The sequence below is a fragment of the Bidens hawaiensis genome, unplaced genomic scaffold (genome assembly GCF_021521415.1).
Source record: "Bidens hawaiensis isolate Kalapana, Puna unplaced genomic scaffold, B.hawaiensis_p1.1 tig00055807_1, whole genome shotgun sequence".
Taxonomy (NCBI): Eukaryota; Viridiplantae; Streptophyta; class Magnoliopsida; order Asterales; family Asteraceae; genus Bidens; species Bidens hawaiensis.
In genome coordinates, this window is record NW_027500051.1 from 60,314 (window position 1) to 84,699 (window position 24,386).

Below are 24,386 nucleotides of genomic sequence, written 5' to 3' on the forward strand. Positions count from 1 at the left end.
TTCAATTCATATAGATTATAATTGCATCTGGTAGAAATCATAGCATCAACGTCTTGTTTCCACATGAAAAACCTGCAATCCGACCTCTTAACACATTTACACATCAAGAGATTAATTTTCAGTACATAGAATTTAACTTTCCAAAGTCCAAAAATTACTTACACATGAGCAAATTCACTTACAGGCCAAAGAGGGCAACCATAAAACTCGTGTCCTTGTCGTGTACTTCGATTTCCAGCAATTCTCGTGATTGCAACCATGTCATGATTACAATACATGATGGCGCCCAAGTCTAAAGATTTTATGTGTATGGGATTGAACGGGGGTAGATGATGATGTAGAACTCATGTTGGCTCTAAATCTAAAGAGTTAGGGTTTCTATTGGTAAAGATGATGAAGTAAGAAGGGGATTTTCATTCACGTCGGCTCTCAATCTAAAGAGTTAGGGTTTCAACTGGTAAAGAAAGATGAAGTAAAAAAGAGGGTTTTATTATGGCCATTTTCATGTAATCAATTAACCATGTTAAAATAAATGTAAAAAAGAAATTAAAATCCATATCATGTGCTAGTAAGGTTACATGTCAGCATAAAACTAACCCCGTTAAGTTTTTTTAACGGATGACCATTGGGGGCCAAATTTATTAAATTTTGGACCGCCACTGGTAATAAACTGAATAGGGATAGTTAAATTCCAATGAACCTTATTATAATGCTATCAACCAATTATATTTCTCTAATTAGAAATGTACAAACCCATAACAAAACCAACAAAACTGTTCTAAATTGCACATGAATCACCATCGACTCCCAAAAGTTCTTACATTTGATAAGTGAAAAGGTTTTGCTTTCTCGGGCCTGGTAGAGTCGGGCCAAAGATCAACAATTAGAGGTCAAGAAATGGACAATGACAACGATGATCATGATTGTCTAGATTGCTAGCGTGTCTAATAATGAATCCCGATCACCTTACATTCACCCTTGGCCTGCTAAACCTTTCATGGTCTAAATAACTGTCAGAAACCGCACCTGACCCTGATCCAGATGAGCCTCGACCCCTATCCGACCCTGATCCAAATGAACCACGATCCCTATCCGACCTTCGAGGCTGTCTATCACCAAAACTATCCGACCCTGATCCAAATGAACCATGACCCCTATCCGACCTTCGAGGCTGTCTATCACCAAAACTTTCTTGTCTACGGTTCCTAAAACCATTTGAACCGCCTTCATACGACTCATTTCTAAAACTCTTTGCAGAATGTTTACTTCTATCAGAAAATACTTTCTTTCCTCTTGATTTACCTCTGCTAAAGTCATCATCTTCATCCGAAAAGTCATGTTTGACTTTCTGGAAATCGTTTGACCGTGTATTATTCATTCGTCCCACACGCTTACGTGGGAAATCATCATCACTCTGGTCTTCAACACCTGAATCAAGATCAGAATCCTCATCTGAACCGAACTTCATCCCCATTTTACCCCTACTTTTGTGTTTAAAATCAGCAACATGACTCGATTTCCACTTTGGATGAACAGGTAGATCATCATCTGAATTGAAATCCACATGACCATCTTCAAATTTTGCAGCTTTTTTAGAATTTTTTGATACCCTTTTGTTTCTTGGATTATAATCCTCATCTTCGGGCTCAGAATCAACATCAATATCAGAAAAGTTAACCGAAGACCTGCTCGGTTTTGTATCCACCTCATAACTATTGACATCATCGTCTTCCTCATCATCAAAATCATCAAACCCAACTCCCGGTTTATGAACAAAATATTCTGATTCTTGAGGCCTTACGGGCCTCCGGTTAAAACTATTATTATCGGGTCGGGGGGTTGTCAAATCTTGATCTAGTTTTCTTGAATCGGCATACTCAAAAGCAGCGACTTCGGCACCATCGGATTCATTTTCATCAAAGTCAAAGTTCCATGCATCGGATACATCTTTTCTGCTTGGCCCATGGTCAAACCTTGACCTTTGACTGTGTTGACTTTCTCGTGTTGGACTTTCGGTGAACTCATCTGTTGGGCGTTTGCATTCACAGTGGAAGCATGCCATGTTTCTTCTGTAGTTTAAGAAGTTACACCTGAGAATAAATGGACTTATGGTGTAAGTTAACGTGCACATGAATAATAATTAGTTTAATATATTATCATTAAACTACATACTCGGGGCATTCCCATTCGCCTGGAAGCAGTTGTCTCTTTGGACGCCTGGCATCACACTGTAAACATACAGTATTCTTTGCAAAATTCATGAAGTCACACCTGACAAAATTTCATAATTATACGTGGTAATATGAATCATATATTAAAAAAACATATTACTGAAAGAAACAATTCGTGTACTCATATTTAACACAAATACACAATAGTTACATAACCTAAAAAATTTGGAAAATTTTGTTTTGGACTTTTGGGCCGACCCACCCTGTTTCACCATGGATGTGCATGGGTCAGTTTGAGTCGGTTTTGAGCTAAAACTGAATCAAAAACTGAAAACTCAGTTCTTGTGATTTTAAAAACAGTTCAGTTTTGGTTTTTCCACTTTTCGGTTTCTGTTTTGCACAATGGGTTCAGCTCAGTTTTGGGTTTTTTTTCTAGTTATAATCTGGGCTTGAAAACTTTGAAACAAAGAAAAAGTCCCAAAAAGATTAATTTGGGCTATAAACTTTGGATCTAGATTTTTTGTTAAGTAATGATAAATTGATAATTACACATTTGTACCTAAAAGCTTTGGGTTACATCATTTATAAATGACTAAAAACTGGTTTTTCCAGATAGTTTTTTTAGTTGATGCGAAACCGAACCGAAAAATTGATTTGTTTGTTTACACGGATTATTTCGGTTTCATGCACACACCTAGATTTTGCATGTTTGATCTGTTGCCCATTCTTTTTCCACTTAATTTTATTCAAAGAAGTAGAAGACCAGTAAAATGATATAAACTTTGCATATCATACTTAACATGCTAATTTTTACAAGCCTTTTTTGAAACTTGGGAATTAAGTGTTTCAAGTTGATCTGCATAAAAACTTGATCGTTTTGATCTGAACCCATTTTTCATGCTAACCATTTTGTACTCCACCAAACTCACAACATATTATATTATAATGTGTACTCAACTTACTTTGGACAAAGCCAATCACCCTTTTTCATCTCAACATCATCACGACCGACCCGTCTTTTAGGAGGAGGCGGTGCTTGTTTGACTTTTGGAGGCGGTCTTTTGATGATTGGTGGGGCCAGGTTTGGATCTATTGGAATTCCACTCAATTTCACCACTTCATGAAGTAACTTACGTACCGCACCCTTTAATGCCTTTTTCTTTAAAAGTGAGTCGTTTACAACCGATCCGTTTACCGGATCAAACCCGTATGTCATTAGCACACGCATGATGTCAATGGTTCGTGCTTCGTCTTCTTTATTTGTGAGCAAATAAGCCCGTTCACAAGTGTTCCTTAAACTGCATGAACTACAAACCTGGAATATGAGCCCCGCATTAATTTAAACATTATTTAAAACATTGCAAACATAAAACTAAATCCTATAGAAGTATAATAAAAGTTAGGAAATTGAATCAAAATTTCTTGCGTTCTCATTGATAGTAATTATGTTATTAGACAAACTACATATAATCATGTATAAACCAAACATTAATGGAGGTTAAAAAACATGTAGACATACATTTGAATAGAGCATAAGATACAACTAACAAGAAACAAACTAATTATAAAACAATGGTAAAACTTACATCTCCTTCATCAAGATGAGCATGTTTCCTCAACAACTTTGAAGAAAACACAACTTTCTTGTCGGGACTCGGGCAACCATACCCAACTAAAAGTTGTATATCTTTTCTTGATAATGATCTGAAATAAAATTTTTCAGTCAAGCATCTAAGAAAAGTAATAATATGCACAAAACAATGATATCTAGTTATCTACAGAAAAAGATAAATGAACACTTCTTATCGTCTAATCACAAAGCTTTTAAACTATAACACTGTAAAAGTTGTATTATAATTAAGAACAAATCAAGCTTAAATAATGCAATGCTTTTTCTCTTAACAGTTTCATGAAACACTTGTTATTATTAAGAACACTTTTAAAACACTATAAGCTCAAAGCAAGCTACCCTATTAGTGACAATCAGCAGTGTTCGATAAGATCATAGAAGCCATTAGTCACCTTTGACTTTGATTCTGCTCTGATATGCCACTGTTTCAAACTGATTTTAAGCATGCATTGTACAATGTTACTACAAAATTACTGTTTATGGATTATATTCATTTGCCATAGATGAAATAATATTGATGTTCTCTAGCTCAAAGTTAGGTTTTAGTGCATGATAGAAGAGCAATGATGTCCGTTACAAGTGACCACCAGTCATTTTCTATAAATATTTAAAAAAGCTAAGTCAGAATTAAAGTGAAACACAGGTAATCCTCTAATACAAACATCAAAGAAAATAATATATCTAACAGGTTTCATATAAACAGTAGGCCGACCGAGGGCATGTTTGTGTTGGTTTAATTAAATGAAGAGAAAACTTTGTTCCTGTTCGTTGGTAACGAAAATGTTGAAAGAGAACCTAACTGACCTCAAAATATCAAACCTATCTTTCCCAAAATTGAGAGCAGCAGTCTGCACAGTCTTCCAATCCCTAGTAAAATCAAAACCTTCCTCCGCCATAAACCCGCCACCATCACCAAGCCCGGAATCCGAAATCAGCTTACCTTCATCTTTCCTCCTACAATCAAAATAATTCTGCTGAGCCAGCCTCTCCATCAATTCAATCCACTCGGGCCACGGATGCACCAACTCCACTTCCTTACCCAGCAACCCCTTCTCCTTACTTTCCAAAACCCGAATCTCCTCATCGGGTCGTGTTTGTTCTTGGTTTTCTTTCTTGGACTGGCGCCAGGCGCGAATTCGTTGGAGGGTTTCGTCTTTTTGGGAGCGCTGTTTCTCGATGGCATCGATTTGGTCGAAAACAAAGCTCATGCGAGCTGAAAGGGAAGTGGGTTTAGGGTTTGGTTCGTTGGAATTGGATGAAAATGTGAAGATGGGTGTGTGGAGACTACGGCTTCTGGGAATGAAGCGATGGGAACGGAGGACGTGAGATAATAAACCCATTTGGGAAGGTAAGGGGGTTTCTGTAAAAATGGGAGCTTTATAAGTTGTTAATAAACCTCCATGGTTGAAGCAGCAGCAGCAGCAGCAGCAGCAGCAGCAGCAGCAGCTTAAACCCTGAGATGAGAATCACTTCACTGGTCTGGAAATTATTTGTTCCTAGTTGTAGATGGGCTTTGGGTTGTTTGGCCCTTAGAAGGGAGGAAAATAAGTCCACATCAGGGAAACCAAATCTTACTAATGATCTATTAGGGCAGCACAATGGTTTCACATAGAGATGCACAAATCAGGTATTAGCAAAATCAGGTATTGGTAATACACAGGTCGGGTCCGGGTATTGTCTCTAAAAACCATACCATATGCATAAGGTTCGGGTCTGGTATAGAACCGGGTATTCTAAAACCAAGTATTTGAATACTCTATTTTCGAGTATTGAAAAACCCAATTTTTAGTTTTTTTTGGGTGTTTTTTCCAGGTTTTTTTCGGGTATAGATTGGATTCTTTTAAGGGGTTACAATTTTTAGGGGTATTTTCGGGTATAAATCGGGTATTTGAAAAACCCGGTTCCGGTTTTCGGGTATTACTGGGTATAAATCGGGTCCGAGTTCGGGTACGTGTCTTGGTACTGAAATGCATACCCTATTCGTACCCTACGGGTAGGGTTGGGTACGGGTTCGGGTATTAAAAACCCGGGTATAACAAAAACCGGTTCCGGGTATTTTTTTCGGTTTCGATTCCGGGTTCGGGTTTTTTGTGCACCTCTAGTTCCACATGTCATTTTTCTAGGATGTCTATCTATGTTTCCACATAATACAATTTCTATATTTATACTATATAATAAATAAAGGTTTCTTAATAGCACATGCCATCACAAAATAACTTGTTACAAAATTTTCCCACATCTCTCTCTTATTAAATACAATTCTCTTTTCTTATTAATAATTTATATTTAACTTTTTTTCTTTTTAATCTATTATTTTTTCTTTTTAATATTTATTTTTTGATATAAAAAATTGAATACCGACATAAATATATTATTTAGTTTTATATAAATATACTGTATTAGTTATTAATATTAAGCTTTTATAAGTAACGATTTTTCACGTTGATTTAGATAAAATAATTAATTTCAAATTTCAAAGAATTTTTTTTTTACTTTATGTTTGTTTTGCAATAAAGATTAATAAAACTAAGGCCAATCACTATAGATGGTTGATTTGAGACATCTCTCTCTTATTAAATACAATTCTCTTTTCTTATTAATAATTTATATTTAACTTTATGTTTGTTTTGAGACAAACTGTTTTAATGCATGGTAAGTTATGTGTGTTATTATCTAAAGTTAAAAACAAAAACAAAACAAACAAAACTACTAATTTTGATATGGAGGTTATTATTACAAATATTATATATAAAAAAATAATCAGAGATTTATGAATTTTCAATAACTTTTTATTTCCATATTGTGTAATGTGTAATTTATTCTACCATATATTATATATTTATATATTTTGAGCATATTTTCTTTATTTCAAATTGTGTTATTATTTAAATAAATTTATTTATTATAACCCGTGTTTTACGCAGGTCTTAATGCCATATGTATTACACATGAGTGATTCTTACAAAATTTTTTCATCTCTCTCTCATATTAAATATATATTTCTTTTTTTATTAATAGTTTCATATTTTATTCTTTTTCTATTTGATGTAACGCCCTAGTTTCAATAAATAAATAAATAAAATATTTCGAGTTATTTTAGTTGTCGTGTCGAGAGACGTTAATTAAATTAATTAAGTAATATGAAGAGTATGGGTAGAACTAAGGGATTATTGGACTTAAAAGTGATTTGGGCCTAAAAGCCTTTGGGCTTTGCCTATTTAAACCCCTAAACCCTAAACCTATCATTTTCCTAATCATTCTCCAATCATTGTACACACACCCATACACCTACAATAATCTCCTGTGCACACAATCCGTCTTTCCATACATTCAAGATCTAACCAAACCTATAAGGTAAATAGTATGTTTATTTTCATTTCTTGTTAAGATTAATAACAATGAATAACCGAAATCTGAAAGTTTACAACCGGGTCAAGCCGACATAAACGAACCGAGATAAACGAGTTCAATAAAATCTAGTAATATAAATAATAATGTCATGGGTTTATCTGGATACAAATAATAATAACCACTTGGTCAGACGGGTTCAACGAGACCCCGAATCCGAGCTGCTCGGCCAAAGTTTAGAACCCGAGCCCAGATCTGAATCACCATGGACTTGACGAGCCTCGTACCCAAACCCGTTCCCCTGTGTACGCCGGTAGGTGGTCGTGGACGACCGTGGCTAAGGAAACCCGAACCAGATCCAAGCCCTCACGCGAATACTTTGGACTCGAACGTGCGAATTCACGAATTTGCATCGCATCCCGTGCGAATAGTCTTCATGCGAATTCTGGTACGAGTTCCGATGCGAATTCCGATGCGAATTCCAGTGCGAATTCTCCCAATGCGAATCATAACATGCGAATGGACTGGGTGCGGGATTGTGGATGAAGGTTGCCATGGTGGTTGTCACACCCCACCTTCGGGCCTAGGCGTGTGACTCACAGTTGGTACCACTTTTGTCAATTTATCAAAGTTTGCAGCGGAAAATGTCAATTTAAAAATATTTACTTTCATTACAAAGGGAATTAAACACCTTTGTATGTTTTACAAAATTAATTGTTTAAAAACAAGTTATATATATATATATATATATATATATATGCATCATTACAAAATTAGCTGAGCCACCAGCTGCATTCTATGCCTAATGATCTTCTATCTTCATTGGCATATCCATCTCTATACCTTATTCTTGATTACCTGAAAACAGTTTGAAAATACGCCAGCTATATGCTAGTGAATACGCTGACTCGATAAAATATTTTCACAGTTTGTAATGACACAACACCAACAGTGTTCAACGACTCAGTGGGTCTCAATCCCATTTCATCGGAACTAAACATACGCACAAACCACATAATGGGACTTCACTCGCCCTAGAGACAGTCACTTGCCTCATGGTCAGTATGTCTGTAGTGTGCCCACTACAGTACATATATGTAAGGATCCAGACACATGTGTATTTTAGTCTGAGTGTTTAGTACTACCTTGAATCAAAACGTTTTAGAGGATTTGAACCAACCCTCATGTAAATATTTTCATAACTCATTTACATATGGATAACAGTCCATAGTTTAAAGAGTAAGTATATAGACGTATTTACGTCATAAAGCATTTCACACTATAAAAAAATTTGGACGTATTCACCTTTTGATTTCAAGATTTCTCACCAATAGATGCCTGATCTTTATCTCGGACCTATAGTACGAGAATAACATTCTATAAATAACTAGATCTAAAATCTAGCCATAGACCTTAAGTCTATTTGCATAACCTTTACCTTGATATTCATTTCATTTTATAAATCATTTATATACTACGTTTCTTTATCATGAAGAAACGTATATACATTCCATTTCTTCGTCCATAAGATATCTTTATAATAAAGAATAATATTGTATTCATAACCTTATCTTATGAAAGCTACATTACACTTATTATCTGATCAAGGTATAGACTATACCCTCGACTAGGGTCTTAGCCATATATAATAAAATAATCGGGTAGAATCCCTACCTTGTATAGCTTATCTACGAAATGCTTAAAATTCACGTGGGCAGCACTCCTACTTGCACGTACTTCTAGACAACGAGCGTATCGGAATTGTCGGGTTAAAGGCACGAAAACCGAGGTAAAGTGTGAGATGTGAGGTGATGGAGACTTCATCCACATGGCCAGCCATTTATATCCTGAATCTTTGCATCTTCGCGTATCGCGAAGCTGCTTCGCGTATTGCGAAGGTGCACTAGCCTAGGTGAGTCATCGCGTAGGCTTGCCACATGTCACTCCGGTCTACTATGTGTCCCGTGACGTGTCCTTCATCTTTGTGTATCGCGAAGTTGCAACTTAAATTCTTCGCATATCGTGAAGATGGAAAATTTCAAATCTGTTCATTTTTAGTCCTTAATCTTTTGGTAACTTGCCACATCTCGATTTCGTCTCATCATCCAAAAATACAAAGGCGGCTCGCGGTGATGCGAGCGTGCGAAGTGCAAAGTGCGCCATCAAATCGCCACATTGCGCCCATCGCCCTTCACCCGAGCCCCAGGCCGTGTCCGTGCGCGTGCGCGTTGGGCGCTTCGCACCCTCCGCTACGACTAGTGAGAGTGGTTAGCCATACAAGAACATTACCATGGATATTTCCTTCCTTAAAAAGTGCTTTCAATTCTCTCCCACTTTCTATGTGGGATGGAGTTTCCTTACTTATTCCCTTAGCATAAAAATGCTTTCTTTTCTTTACCATACTCTTTCCATTATTTGTCTCATGAATATTTTTGTCCTTTAACTTTATAAACTTGTCAAATTTGAACCAAAATTTTGTTGGTGTTACAGTTGCTGAGGGTAGGAGGGCCGATGGTGGCCGGTGAAGGAGGACGGGGTAGGAAACGGTGGTGGGGGGTTGGCTGCATGGTTAAGGAAAGAAGAAAGAATGAAGAAGATGAAGTTGTGGTGAGTGGGGTATAGGGGGGTTGGCGCCTAGCTGCCAGAACGGAAGGTGGCGGCGGAGGTGGGTGCAGGTAGAAGGGAGGAAGAGATAAGGGTTGGGTGGGGTGGGGTTGGTTATATATCTAGGGATTGGAAAAAAAATAAAATAATAATAATAATAATAATAATAATAATAATAATAATAATAATAATAATAATAATAATAATAATAATAATAATAATCATAAATAGTAATGAAAGGATGTGATGAGAAACGAACCCGAACCCGAGACTCGACTTGTCTAGAAACCGTAACCCGCCACATGCAAAACTAATGGTTTATGGGACCCGTTTGGAAACACCTAAACGTAAGAGCACGTTATTAATGAAGGAATTGAAAAGAACATATGAATGAGAGGAAAATCTTAATATATATATATATATACATACATACATATATATATGTATATATATATAGCTTAATAATAATAAATAAGGTCAAATATATTTAATTGACAAGAAAAATTTAAAAGGTTACATGTCGGTTTGGTTAACTTAAAAGTTAACCCCGTTAACTTAAGAAATGAATGAAAAGAGATTATAGAGGATTAATACGTGTACATTATTAAACAGTTAGCCGCGTATAACTCAGGAAGGGAATTACTATTAACGATGAACGTAACAGGGTTCAGGTGAGTTCTAGCCCATTTTTATGTGTTATGTTTTCGGGGCTGTGTGCATACTGCGATTTGTTAGATTAATACACTTACTTTAAATGGTAAGTGCATATTAGATATATGTTTGCATATGAATGTGAATTTTATGGATAGACTAACTAGTATGCACGTAGTTGTTATATTAGTTATGATTAAAGGAAGTAGAAAGGAAATGTAACGAAGGTAGAATTGTATGGTATGTTAGAGGGCACTGGGCCCTAATAATAACCGAGGTATGTAGGGACTAGACCCTTATAATATCCTAGGTATGTAGGGACTGGAACCTTATAATATCCAAGGTACGTAGGGACTGGACCCTTATAATATCCAAGGTATGTAGGACGCCGGATCCTTATAAATTCCAAGGTATGTAGGGACTGGACCCTTATAATATCCAAGGTATGTAGGGGCCGGACCCTTATAATATCCGAGGTATGTAGTCAGTAAGAAGCATGAATGTATGTATGTATGTATGAGTGGTAGATGAACAGGTAAGTATTAATACGTATCTTTGGGCGCGTATTAATAAGTAAGTGTAAGATCCCGCATCCTGGGAATCCTACAGTTGGTAATTATATCCAAAATTTACAAAATTTTAAAACAAAGATAACTTCATTTTATTAAAATCCATTTCAGAGTGATAAACAGCGGAATAGTAAATATCATAATTCCCAAAAACCGAGAAAAGTGCCCAAAAACCAAAATTTAAATGCTTATAGTACTCAATGAAAAGAAACAGTCTGCATTATAAATTTTCCGACTAGATGTGCCTTCAACCGTCCGAGTAATCTCTAGCACGTCCAAGCGGTAACATCCTCTTCTTATCTGAAAAGTCAAACTAACATACACACAAAGTCAGCTTAAACTGAGTGAGTTCAAGTTTTATATAATCAATGTTTACAATTCAGTTTGGGTTCCAAAAGTACGAAAACCCTGAAAATCATAAGTAAATAAATAGATGTTTTCCTTTGAAATGTTTATGCTAACACGAGACTCGCACCACGAGTCGTAACTCGAGTAATATATTGGACCCGGTAGCAGAAAACAGTATATACTATGGGCCTCTCACCACGAGTCGTAACTCGAGTAATATATTGGACCCTAATACAGAAAATCCACACAATACGGGCCTCTCACCACGAGTTGTAACTCGAGTAATATATTGGACCCAATTGTGGGTTTAACAAGGGACGTGCCTCTCACCACGAATCACAAGTCACGAAGTCAAGGATCCGAGTAATATATTGGACCCGGCCATCATCACCATGCACACACACACATCAAAGGCACGCTTACACGTATGTTCATTAGGTACACATATCAGTAGGCATACATGTATATATATACCTATAGCTAAATCACAATGAACTAATGTATTTCAACCAGTTGTCATAGGTAATATGTATAATGTATCTAAAATACAATTATTTCAAGTAAACCTATACACAGTCAATTAAACAGTTTAACGGGTAAAACAAGCGGGTGTGTATGCTAGCCTAAAACGTAAAAAGTAAAAAGGGGCATCATGAACTCACCTGATACGAGGCAGACAACCACAACAAGCTATACAACCGCCAAGTAATCCCACCACTCAAATGCCTGTCGGATTACACACAAGAATTACTAATGATACCGAATAAACTCGTTTACCCTACGAGGCGTTCTAACATGGTTTGACTTACCTAAAGCCTCAACCTCACCAATTTCAATTACAACAGCCTCCGGGGCCTTGTATTTACGAAACCACCCTGGGATAATCCCGGGAATAAAGAATTCCCAAATTAGCCCTGAAGTTGCTAGATGAGACGAATATGCGCGATTATGAGGTGTTTATGCCCTTAACAACCAACTCAGCCTCGTGTGGATCTAATTTAGCAAAATCATAGCCAACAAGTCCACACGACACCGCACGAGTTGGATGGGTCGGTAATTCGCAAACACGACGCACAAACTACCAATGAACGCGAATTTGCGTTGTACCGACCCGTTTGAGTAACCGACAACCAATTCAGCCCCAATACTTAAAGAAATAATTTTCCAACAGCCCGCATATCAAACCGAAGCTACCCGAACTAAATTGGTTGTTAATTCCTTCAAACCTCGTGCTAAACGTAACAATTTAACAATCTAGACAACCGAATGCTAGTTTTCAATCTATCACTAATTGACCAATCAAACAAAAACCATAGCCCGCGATATTAAAGTATGTTACATTAGACATACCTAAGAAGATTGTGGGGAAAGAACCTCAATCAAAACAGTCCCGAAAGTGCTCGAAAGGACAGCCACCCGTTAAGCCTACAATAAGCGATTCTTCGATCAATACGCGAGATATAAAGATGGTTTAAGGTGTAAAAGACTAGTATAGGTGTAGGAATAACCTTGAATTGAAGTTTCACACCTTGATTATGGCTGGAAAAAAGAAAAATGAGGCTAGGGAGGGGCTGTTGTGGTCCGATCGGCTGAAAGAGAAAGGGGGGTTAGGGTTTTGTGTAAGTCCCGACACAGGATCTTTCAATGTGATATCAAGAAACTCAATAATTAGGCGGAATCTAATCACCAAGCCGATTCTAATTAATATATATTCTACCAACTAGGCCCAAAACAGACTAAAGACCATCAAGATCAAATGATCTCGGTTAACATACAAAAACCCAATTAAGCCCAACCCGACAAAGCAAAAACCACAAAACATGAACCAACAATCTCCCCCTTGGTTTATTGCTTGATTCACTTTCAAAATGTCAACTGTTGACGTCTGATATGCGCCGATGCCTACATTTATTCCTCCCGGCGCATATACTGTGGCTTCTAAACAAATACTTGGAAGTTGAGTGTCTTGTTTAGTGCCTTTATTCCGGTAATAGTAGCTCTGTCTGGTAATCCAGCACAGATCATGCTACTCGCCAATAGAAGTAGATGTTTATGAAGTTGATTAATGAAAACGGTAGAAAATCTTAGGTTTGATCGACTTAGAAACACCGAATCTAATGTAGTTTTGATGGAGCAAACAAACTTCCGTCAAGGTTTGACTGAGAATCCCTTGAGATGTCAGTTGATCACGGACTTCTCTGGTTGACCAAGAGATTTCGGTCAACCTCCATCAAGAATACTTGAACAAGGTCCTTCCTCTTCACCATTTTACCAATCACCATTGATGACCAAACCTGCCTCTACCTTCAACAGCTAAAAGAAACAATCAGTAACTTCAAAGAAGCCAAAAACAGATCATAACCGCAAACCGATTTAGTAGTCATACCCAAGAATCAAAGTTATATATTAACAAAATTTACTTACCTTTCTTAATGAGTTTTCCGAAAGAAATTAGAAGAAGACATGAAAAGATGAATGAATAGATAGTTTATGATTTCGGAAGATCTTGGAAGATTTTGGAAGATGCAAATTTCAAGAATGATTAATAAAGTGCAATGAGTGCATTTTAAACTTCCAGATTACATCATCTTGTACCGAGAAGATATACTGACCGAGAACAGTTATGGGCCGAGAACAGTTATCTTGGACCGAGAACTCACATATGTGGAGTTCGCTGGGCTAGTTGGATCAGGCCGAGAACATAAAACATCCGTTGGGCCAAAGGGACTGATCCACACAACAATACCAGCAGTTTTATAATAAAAAATGATCCCAAGTCATGAAAAATTGATTTCTTATGGACATCTGTTTCGACACGAGTACACATGAGATAAAAAAAATAAAAATTTAAAAATAAAATAAAAATTAAAATAAAAAGATTTACATGTCTAGAAGATTTATCAAATTTTGGGATCAAATTTCAGCTGTTTGAAAGCAACCATTTCCTTTTAAGAAAAGATCCGAACATGAAATCATTTTGATTAAGATACTTTCACAATGATTCATTTTCAGCATTATTATGACATAGTGAAAAGGTTGATAGCAGGTATAAGCTTAGCATGACTTTCTTTGCGCCAGTGATATGCTTAGATTCAATTAGGCATAAAGCTTATATGGACATCACTTATGAACCTATGATGCCCCCTATCTCTTCTCAAAGCTTATTTGGCTTTCCCCAGATCACCCCAATTTGACTCCAACCCCCTAGTGCTTGATCAAAGAAGTTTCTTTATACAAAATAAATTTTAAGCTTTAAGGTTGAACGTTGGACTTACATGCCGTCCGGACTTACAAGCCTTACATTCAGGGTGTTTAGGACTTACTTGTATGCCCCACCCCTGTAGTTCCCTGGTGCCCCTTTAAGCCTTAAAACCGAATTTAAATTTCTACAATTTCATACAATATATAATAATTTTTTTTAAATAGTATTTAGGCGATCAAGACACTAACGGGCTCGTGTATGACTGGGTAATTACTTTTCTGCCTATCATTCGGAGAGATGTATCTATGGATGTGCAAACATCTTCAAAATGACTCTCCACAAAAAGTTTAGAAGATTTAGTTTATATCACTTCAAACTTTTACTTGTCATGGAAAGCTACCATACACATCAATGACTGTTCAAAAGCCTTTTTAGCTTAATAATTTCACACGTTAGGCACACAGAATCAATTTATCTATCATTTATCAAAGGTTGGATTAATTTTTCTTTGAAAATATTTTAAGCCTATAATAAGCTTTAGCTGAATAATAATATCACTTCCCAGATGATAACTTCGAAGACAATTTTAAATTCAATCACCCCAGTCACCTTTAGTTTTCAGGTGAATGGCTATCCCATATGTCTACAGGTAGACGATAGGACCAAACACAAAATAGTATATGTCCCTTAAACTTAGGTGGCCGACATAATTTTCAGTGAGAGAACCAAAACAATTTTTATGTTCAGTCGCCCCGGTAACTTTCAGTTCTAAGGTTAATGGCTATCCCGTGAGCCAAGAGTTGATAACGAGGCCAAACATATTAAATATGTCCGTTGAACTTGTGTAACTAACGTAATTTTAAGCAATAGAACAAAAACAAGTTTTTTTTAACTAACGTAAATTTCTACAGAAATTATGATAAAAACAGAAAATATTTATGTACAAAATTTAACCTCAACAGTACTTAGTCTTCAAAATGTAACATCTTAAGAAACCCTACAAGCACGTTGAATCTAGCTGTTCCGACCGGTTTTGTAAATAGGTCCGCCACATTGTTATCAGTGTGGACCTGTTCAAGATGAATTAACTTCCGGTCGTAACAGTCGCGAATGAAATGAATTTTGATATCAATATGCTTGGTTTTATAATTTTGAACCGGGTTTTTGATAATAGCAATTGCAGCATCATTATCATAGAAAATAGGAGTGTCAAGAAATTCCAAAACGTAGTCTAGCAGTTGATGTTGCATCCATATGACCTGAGAACAACAGGCAGAAGCAGCAACATATTCAGCCTTGGCAGTGCTTGTGGACACCGTTTGTTGTTTCTTGCATTACCACGAAATGAGCCGATCCCCCAAAAATTGACATCCAGCAGACGTCGATTTCCTGTCAATATCATCACCTCCATAATTACTGTCAAAAAAAGCATACAGATCAAATTATGAATTCTTGGGATACCAAAGACCGAGCTTCGGTTGCCTTTTCAGATATCTAAAAATTCGTTTAACAGCAATTAAATGAGAGAGTTTAGGATTAGCCTGGAAACGAGCACACTGACAAACTGCGAACATGATGTCAGGGCGACTGGCGGTAAGATACATTAGGGACCCGATCATCGATCGATAGTACGTTTGATCTACAGATGAAGAGGTCTTTCAGCCATAGGAGTCACCACACTTTTGGAGTCTTGAAACTCAAACTTTGCCAACATATCCTCGACATATTTTCCTTGATGTAGCAGAATGCCTGTCGAGCTTTGACGAACTTGCAGACCCAGAAACATTGTCATCTCTCCCAACGAACTCATCTCAAACCTTTTCTTCATCACCTCCTCAAACTCAGAACAGAGAGCAGTGCTGGTAGAACCGAAGATGATGTCATCCACATACATCTGAACTAGGATCAGATCCTTTCCAACAGTCTTTATGAACAGTGTCTGATCAATGGTTCCACGCTTATACCCGTGCTCTAGAAGATGTGCTGTCAACGTCGCATACCATGCTCGAGGAGCCTGATGAAGACCATAAAGAGCCTTGTCCAACTTATAGACATGAGACGGATGCTTGGGATCCACAAAACCTGGTGGCTGATCCACATAAATCTCTTCCTTCACTTCGCCATATAGAAACGGTGTCTTGACATCCATTTGATAGAATGTGAAACCCATGTATGATGCATAAGCCAAAAAAATCCGAATGGCCTCAAGACGAGCCACTGGAGCGTACACCTTAGTATAGTCTAGGCCCTCAACCTGACGAAAACCACAAACCACAAGCCTTGCCTTGTTTCTAACAATGACCCAAGTGTCATCCTGCTTATTTCGAAAAAAACCCATCTAGTATTTAGCGACTTCTTCCCATCGGGTAGCTCGACCAACTTCTCGACCTTGAGCTTTTCAAACTGATTGAGTTCCTTATGCATGGCTTCAACCCAGCTTAGTTCTTGTAGAGCCATGTCAATCGAATTGGGCTCAATTTGTGAAATGAAGCAAGAATACAAGCAATTGTTGATTGTTCCAGTCTGACTTCTAGTTGAAACGCCAGCTTCAAGGGGACCAATGATACTGTCAATGAGGTGGTCCCGTTGAATTCTTGATGGAATAGAATGGTCGGGAATAGAACAGTTTGCTGGTAAGTTGGTGGATCTTCGAGAGCATCAGTGAGAGGGTTTCTCCATCCCGATGCTGCGGTACTATGTGAGTACGAGGTACTGGCAATACACTCGTTTGGAATGGCATCAGTGAATAGAGTGCTACCGAATATCTGACGAATGACACTCTCCCCCTCAACTGGTGAAATCTCTGTTGTAGAGGGTTCTTGTGGGGATACAATCTTGGTGAAATTCTCTTCCAGGTTCTCTGATGTCGGCTGAGTGGTGTTGGAAGGTTCAGATGGGTCCACACTTAGCATAGGAAACACCTCAGTATCAACCGAAATATCTTCTTCATCATCGACAACAGTAGAAATTTCTCCCCCTGAGTTATTTGAGTCGACCACAGGAAACAAATTAAATGGCTTAAACAGCTTGTCATAATCAAATAACCAGTCAGGCCCCACGCGAGCATCTGTCTCATTTTCTTCAAGCCAACGTACATCATATGATTCTACGATCTATTTTGACACCTTGTTGTAGACTCTGTAAGCAGTTCGACCAGCATAGCCAATAAAATAATAATCATCTGCCTTGGCTTCAAACTTAGGATTCGACTCAAGATTCAGCAAAGTGCACGGACACCCAAATGCTCAAAAGTGTGCTGCTGTGGGCTTGTGACCGTAAACAATTTCATAGGGAGTTTTCATCTGAGGTTTGTTGATCAACACCCGATTTTGAACGTAACAGGCAGTGTTGACCGCCTCAGCCTAGAAGAATAGTGGTAGCTTTGAATCACACAATATCGTTCTTGCAACTTCGATGAGAGTAGGTTCCTTCTTTCAGCAACACCATTCTACTGCGGGGTACGAGCTGAGCTGTACTGATGAGATATTCCCTTTTCGGCACAAAAATGATTCAGTATAGTATTCTTGAACTCTGTGCAATTATCATAACGAGTTCTCTTGAGCTTCAAGTTCAACTGATTTTCCATAAGCACCACGAACTTCTTGATTAGTTCAGCTGTTTCACCTTTATTCGACAAGAAAAACACCCAAGTGAAACGAGAGTAGTCATCGGTGATGAACAGACAGTGATTACTACGAGACAAGCTCAGGACATGAACTGGACCAAACAGATCCATGTGAAGCAATTGAAAGACACTGGAGATTGTATTAATCAACTTCGGCTTGTGTGCTTTTCGATGATGCTTGCCTAACGCACAAGCCACACACTTTTCTATAGTCACAAAATCTTTAACTGGCAGGCCACGTACAATATTGTTTTTCACAAGACGATTCAGGGTTTTGACATTTGCATGACCAAGAGGGAGATGCCAAAGCATGGCATTATGTTCTGACACTTTAGAAAACAAACAAGTAATTTCGTTGGGAACGTTCTTGTTCATATCGATCAGGTAGGCATTGTCTTTCCTCTGAGATCTGACCAGAACCCAATCCTCTGGTTGTTGGGTATTAACAAGATTATTAAAGTGATAAAATCCCTATTTTACCAAAAACGCAACGGAAATAAGTTTTAAATCTTGTTAATTTAATATGTATAAAACCGATTTTACACATGCAAAACCCAAGCCCGGATCCAAATACGAAATGCATACTATCAAACACATGCATGTTAAAGCTACCTTTCAAATCCAAGGAAGAGGAAGGAGATGATGATGAAGAAGGCAAGAACTTGAATATGAAGCTACTCAAGCTAGCATACCCCAAGCTTTCAAACAAACACCACTTGTAGCTAGGATTTTCACTTGACAATACTCCTTGGTTCCTTTTCTATGGCCGTCCAAAGAGAGGAAGAAAGGGAGAGTGAGTAGAGGATTTATCCTCTATTGTGTTCTTATGATCTTACTCTTGACCTTCCAAGAGAGAAAAAGATGAGAGGATAAAATCCCTTTTGTGTCTTGTGTATAATGAAAGAAGGAAGGAAGATCTTGGTAGTCATTCAAACCACCTCACAAGTCCCTCAATAGAAACCTTTGCATGTCTCCACTTAAGAAGATATAATAATAAAATATTCCAATCAAGAAAAGAGAGGGGGGGGGGGCTCCCCCTTCCATCCTTTTATTATTATTATTATTTTTTTATCTTTTATATCATAAAACTCAATTGTGTTATTTCCCAAAATAAACATAACACAATATAGGTAACATGCTTGGTAACTATTTTCACATATTGTTATTTAACCATTTAAATAACACTATGGAATGTTCTCTTTCAAAATATAAATCATCCATACGATTTATTTACTACACAAGTACATTGTATTTAGAAACCCTTTTCCTAAGTAACTCAAGTGTTAATATTCATTTGTTATGATCACATCATATGTAAACAAATATTATTGGTGTTTGTCTAGCTTGTTATTGGGTATGACCCAACTTGGATCATGACGTACTAGCCACATCAATTATAATATGTGTCTTGGGCATATCGAGTCCAACAATCCCCACTTGCACAAGATACATAGAAGATTGATGCAAGTATCAAATACTGCCTAACTACGGTTTACTACCCCTAATACGCATGACGAAGTGCCATTCAATAACATCATCCCCTTCAAGTCCCTTACTGGAAATGATTTAGGTACATCTATCATTTATCCTTTTGCCACAGATGTCATGTCAAATCCAGAGACACAGAGTGATCATTCTCTGTTGATTTAACTTACAGGCCTTAGACATCTCACTCTCAACGAATAAGAGGGACAAATCCCCTCTTGACTACATACGTCTCTCACAATCACCTTGTACCAGACCTGATCTTAGCCTTATGTACTGTCATGTTTCAGAGCAGCGAAGAACTAAGTCAACGTATAATACTTGGTGACTATCAAGACCTAATATGTATCTCAGGTCGGAGGATACTATGATATTCGCCTTTACTCAAATTTACTTATGATCAATCACAAGAATTCCATGTAGTAATATTTGAGAGCGGGTCAGTCCAATATTTATAACCCATAAATATCTATGAACCTTGGCAGTAACCCTTGCTCTATATTCATATCCCATGAATATCCACCAATCCAAGTTCATAATAGTCTTACCTTCATATTTGTTCCCACAAATATGAGCGACTACAGACATTTAGAATAAGGAACTTATTCACGGATTTAAACATGCTAAAATGGAACATAACTCAAAATGTTATATTCATAAACCATAATCATATGAATGAGTCAAAATAACAATTGTTCTGATATCCAAATACAAAATTCGATCATATCCAATCACTAGAATATCGAAGTCCTAAGGCACAAGTATGACCCTCATGCTTTGGCCTTTCAAGGAGCTTCGTGAGTGGTCCACAATGTTTTGATTGGTGTGAACTTTGCGAATACATATCTTTCCCTTTTCAACTTCATCCCTTATGTAGTTGAACCTCCACTCAATGTGCCTCGTCTTTTAATGTGCAATCGCACTCTCGTTGTCACAAAAGATCTCTAGAGGGTCCTGAATGGTACGGACTACCCCTAGGTCGGCAATGAATTTTCTAATCCACGCAGCTTCTTGAGCTTCCAATGAGGTGGCGATGTATTCCGATTCCATGGTGGATAAAGCTACCACGTCTTGTTTTGAGCTCTTCCAAGAGATTGCCCCACCATTCATAACGAAAACATATCCCGATTGTGATCTAGAATCATCTCGATCAGTTTGGAAACTCGCATCCGTGTAACCCTTTACAACGAGTTCCTCCTTGCCCAAACCATATATTAGAAACATAGTCCTTCTAAGGTATTTTAATATACTCTTGACCGCCATCCAATGGCTACTTCCCGGATTATGTTGGAATCTACTTGTCATGCTTAAAGCGCATGATACATCCGGTCTAGTGCATATCATTGCATACATGATGGATCCAATAGCCGATGCGTATGGGATTCCATTCATTTTCTCTTGCTCATCCTTTGAGCTTGGACATTGAGACCTACTCAATATCGTTCCTCTTTGAATAGGTACCAAACCTTTCTGGAGTTCTCCATCTTGAACCTCTTCAAGATTTTGTCAATGTATGCACTTTGGTTTAAACCTATCAACCTGATCTATCCCTATAGATCTTTATTTCCAAAATATAGGTGGCTTCACCATGATCCTTGATAGAAAAACAACTTCCAAGCCATGCTTTTACCCCATCCATGGTTGGAATGTCATTCCCAAATAGTAGTATGTCATCAACATACAATACTAAGAAGGTAATGATGCTCCCACTAGCTTTCTTATACACACAAGCTTCATCACTATTTTTGATGAACCCAAATTTCTTAACTTCTTCATCAAATCGGTGATTCCAACTTCTTCAATCCATAGATTGATATCTTTAACTTGCATACTTTGTTAGGATGTTGTGGATCGACAAAACCTTTGGGTTGAACCATATAGACATCTTCCTCAAGATGCCCATTTAGGATAGCGGTTTTGACATCCATTTGCCATATCTCATAGTCATAATATGCGGCTATGGCAAACAATATCCTAATAGACTTTAGCATTGCTACGGGAGAAAAAGTTTCATCATAGTCAACCTCTTGAGTTTGAGTGAAACCTTTTGCTACAAGTCTTGCTTTATAAGTATCCAAGTTTCCATACATATTGGTTTTCTTCTTGAAAACCCACTTACTTCCAACCGGTTTGGAATTAAGAGGTGGTACAACCAAATCCCATACTTGGTTGTCATGCATGGATTGCATCTCTACGTTCATGGCTTCAAGCCATTTGTCACAATCGGATTGTAACATTGCATCACGGTATGTGGTGGGTTCATCCGAATCTACCACATAGCACCCATCCATGAAAAATCCATATCTTTCGGGTGGATGACTAATCCTACCGGATTTGCGAACGTTTTGTGTGTCTTGATCAACCATTTGATCATTCTCAACAGCCTCTTGTTGAGTGCTAGTTTTAACCAAACGTGTATCGGATTGTGGTTCTTAATCCTCCTCGAGTTCCACCGTTCTACTAGTACATTCCATAAGGAACTTGGTTTCCATGAACTCGGCCTTTCGAGCAACAAATACCTTTTGCTCGGTTGGGTTGTAGAAATAATATCCCATAGAGTCCTTGGGATATCCTACAAATATACACTTACTGGATCGATTTTCAAGTTTGTTTTGGGTGTTGTTCTTGACATAAGCCTCACAACCCCATACCTTTAAATATGACAATGATGGAACCCTTCCATTCCATATTTCATAAGGTGTTTTGTCCACTTTCTTGGTTGGGGCCATATTTAGAATACGGGCTGCGGAGAGCAAAGTGAAACCCCAAAATGATAGAGGCAATGTCCTTCTAGCCATCATAGATTGACTATATCTAATAGAGTTCCATTCCTCCTCTCGGACACACCATTATGTTGTGGTGTTCCGGGTGGGGTAAGTTGTGAGATGATCCCACAACTCCTAAGATGATCTCGGAAAGCATCACTTAGGTATTCACCTCCTCTATCCGAACGAAGTACTTTGATGGTTTTATCGAGTTGATTTTGTACTTCATTTTGGAAGACTTTGAACATTTCAAAGGCTTCATCTTTGTGTCTTAACAAGTACACATACCCATAGCGACTATAATCGTCGATAAAAGTAATGAAGTATCTTTCACCATTCCTTGTCATTGTCTTAAAAGGACCACATACTTCCGAATGTATGATACCCGATAAGTCTTTTTCCCTTCATTTGTTCCACTAAAGGGGTCCTCGGTCATCTTTCCAAGTAAACAAGACTCACACTTATCAAATGAATCACCTTCACTTGATTCCAAAAGACCATTCTTTTGAAGTGTATGTATGCGATCTTTGTTTATGTGACCAAGGCGACAATGCCAAAGATAAGTCTTACTCAAATCCATTTTGAGTTTCTTGGTGCTTGGTTGGTACAACATGTTATCAAAGGATGTGTTATCATGAACTAATTCATAAATGCCATTAGACGGCATTGCTTTAAAATAAAAGACATCATTCATGAAAACACAAATACCATTGTCCATAAACTTAAAATCATAAGCATATTGTCTTAACAAAGAAACTGAGATAATGTTCCTAGTCAAATTAGGAGCATACAAAATATCTTTCAAAATAACTTCCAAACCATTTGGAAGGTTCAATGTGTAGTCTCCTTGGGCTTCGACAACAACCTTTGCTCTGTTGCCCATGAAGAGACTAATATCTCCTTTCTTGAATCCTTCATTTCCCTTGAACCCCTGCAATGAATTGCATATATGAGTTCCACATCCGGTATCCAATACCCATGTGTTAGAGGAAATAAGATTAAGATCAATATGAATCATGAAAGTTGTACCTGAGGTTTGCCCCGCATCCCTCTTAGCTTTCAACTCTTTGAGATGGGTTGGACAATTCCTCATCCAATGCCCAATATCCTCACATCCAAAGCATGGATCCTCCGAGCTAACCTTTAGCTTCTTTGGTTTGGGTGGTTCCACTTTAGCCTTTCCTTTGAACTTGCCCTTGACTTGTCCCTTACCTTTGGCAACCTATGCCTTGGGTTCTGGGTGATGCCTTTTCTTATTGCCTCCCTCATTGATCGTGAGAACGGGCAAAACCTTTTTACCCATTCCCGTCTCGGCCGTTTTAAGCATTGCATGAAGCTCACCAATGCTCTTGTCCCACCCATTCATGTTATAATTCATAACAAATGTCTCAAACCTTTTGGTTAGGCCATTTAGGATCAAATCCGTGGTTAACTCATTTGAGACGTGACAATTAAGGCGCTCGAGACGATCAATGTGGCTTTTCATCTTAAGTACATAAGATGAAACCGATTGGGTTTCTTCCATATGACATGCATGAAGCGCTCGAACCGTTTCGAAGCGTTCCACACTAGCTTGTGTAAGGAACATTTCCTTAAGTTGGGTGATCATGTCGTATGCCCCATGAAGTTCAAAGTCCTTTTGAATCTCAGGAATCATAGTTCCCAACATGAGGCAAGAAACTTGCACCGAATCCTCATTGTGCTTGACCCAATTGTTATAGTCTTTGGTATCGTCAATGCTAGGTTCATCGGGAATTGGATATTCTAATACATAGTATTTCTTTTCTTGCTTGAGAACGATTCTCAAGTTTCGATACCAATCCATAAAGTTGGTATAGTTTAGACGATCCTTATCGAGAATAGATCTTAGTGATAGGTTATTAACGGGTGGAATAATAACGTTAGGTGGATTGTTGATTGCGGCCATCTACAAATATAACAAAGCTCAATTTTAGTATTTTTAATATCAATTATTTTAATTGTTAATA

General features: G+C 37.7%; 1 protein-coding gene across 1 annotated transcript; it reads right to left on the reverse strand.

Moving 5' to 3' along the window:
- Nucleotides 1-850: 850 nt before the first annotated feature.
- Nucleotides 851-5,141, reverse strand: LOC143601166 (uncharacterized). Its single transcript, XM_077078645.1, has 6 exons — nucleotides 4,606-5,141; nucleotides 3,758-3,875; nucleotides 3,134-3,486; nucleotides 2,173-2,271; nucleotides 1,147-2,090; nucleotides 851-1,047 (listed from the first exon to the last, which is right to left on the reverse strand). Exons 1-6 carry the CDS (start codon nucleotides 5,139-5,141, stop codon nucleotides 962-964), a joined length of 2,136 nt encoding a protein of 711 aa, XP_076934760.1. The 3' UTR covers nucleotides 851-961.
- Between the last annotated feature and the right edge of the window lie 19,245 nt (nucleotides 5,142-24,386).

What these genes read in the sequence shown, in the direction of transcription:
- LOC143601166 (XM_077078645.1), bottom strand. Translation starts at nt 5,141, where the DNA reads ATGGGTTTATTATCTCACGTCCTCCGTTCCCATCGCTTCATTCCCAGA. An exon ending in GATAGGTTTGATATTTTGAG is followed by an intron (nt 3,876 to 4,605) that starts GTCAGTTAGGTT and finishes ATTTTATTTCAG; the next exon opens with ATCATTATCAAGAAAAGATA. An exon ending in GGTGATTGGCTTTGTCCAAA is followed by an intron (nt 2,272 to 3,133) that starts GTAAGTTGAGTA and finishes AAATTTTGTCAG; the next exon opens with GTGTGACTTCATGAATTTTG.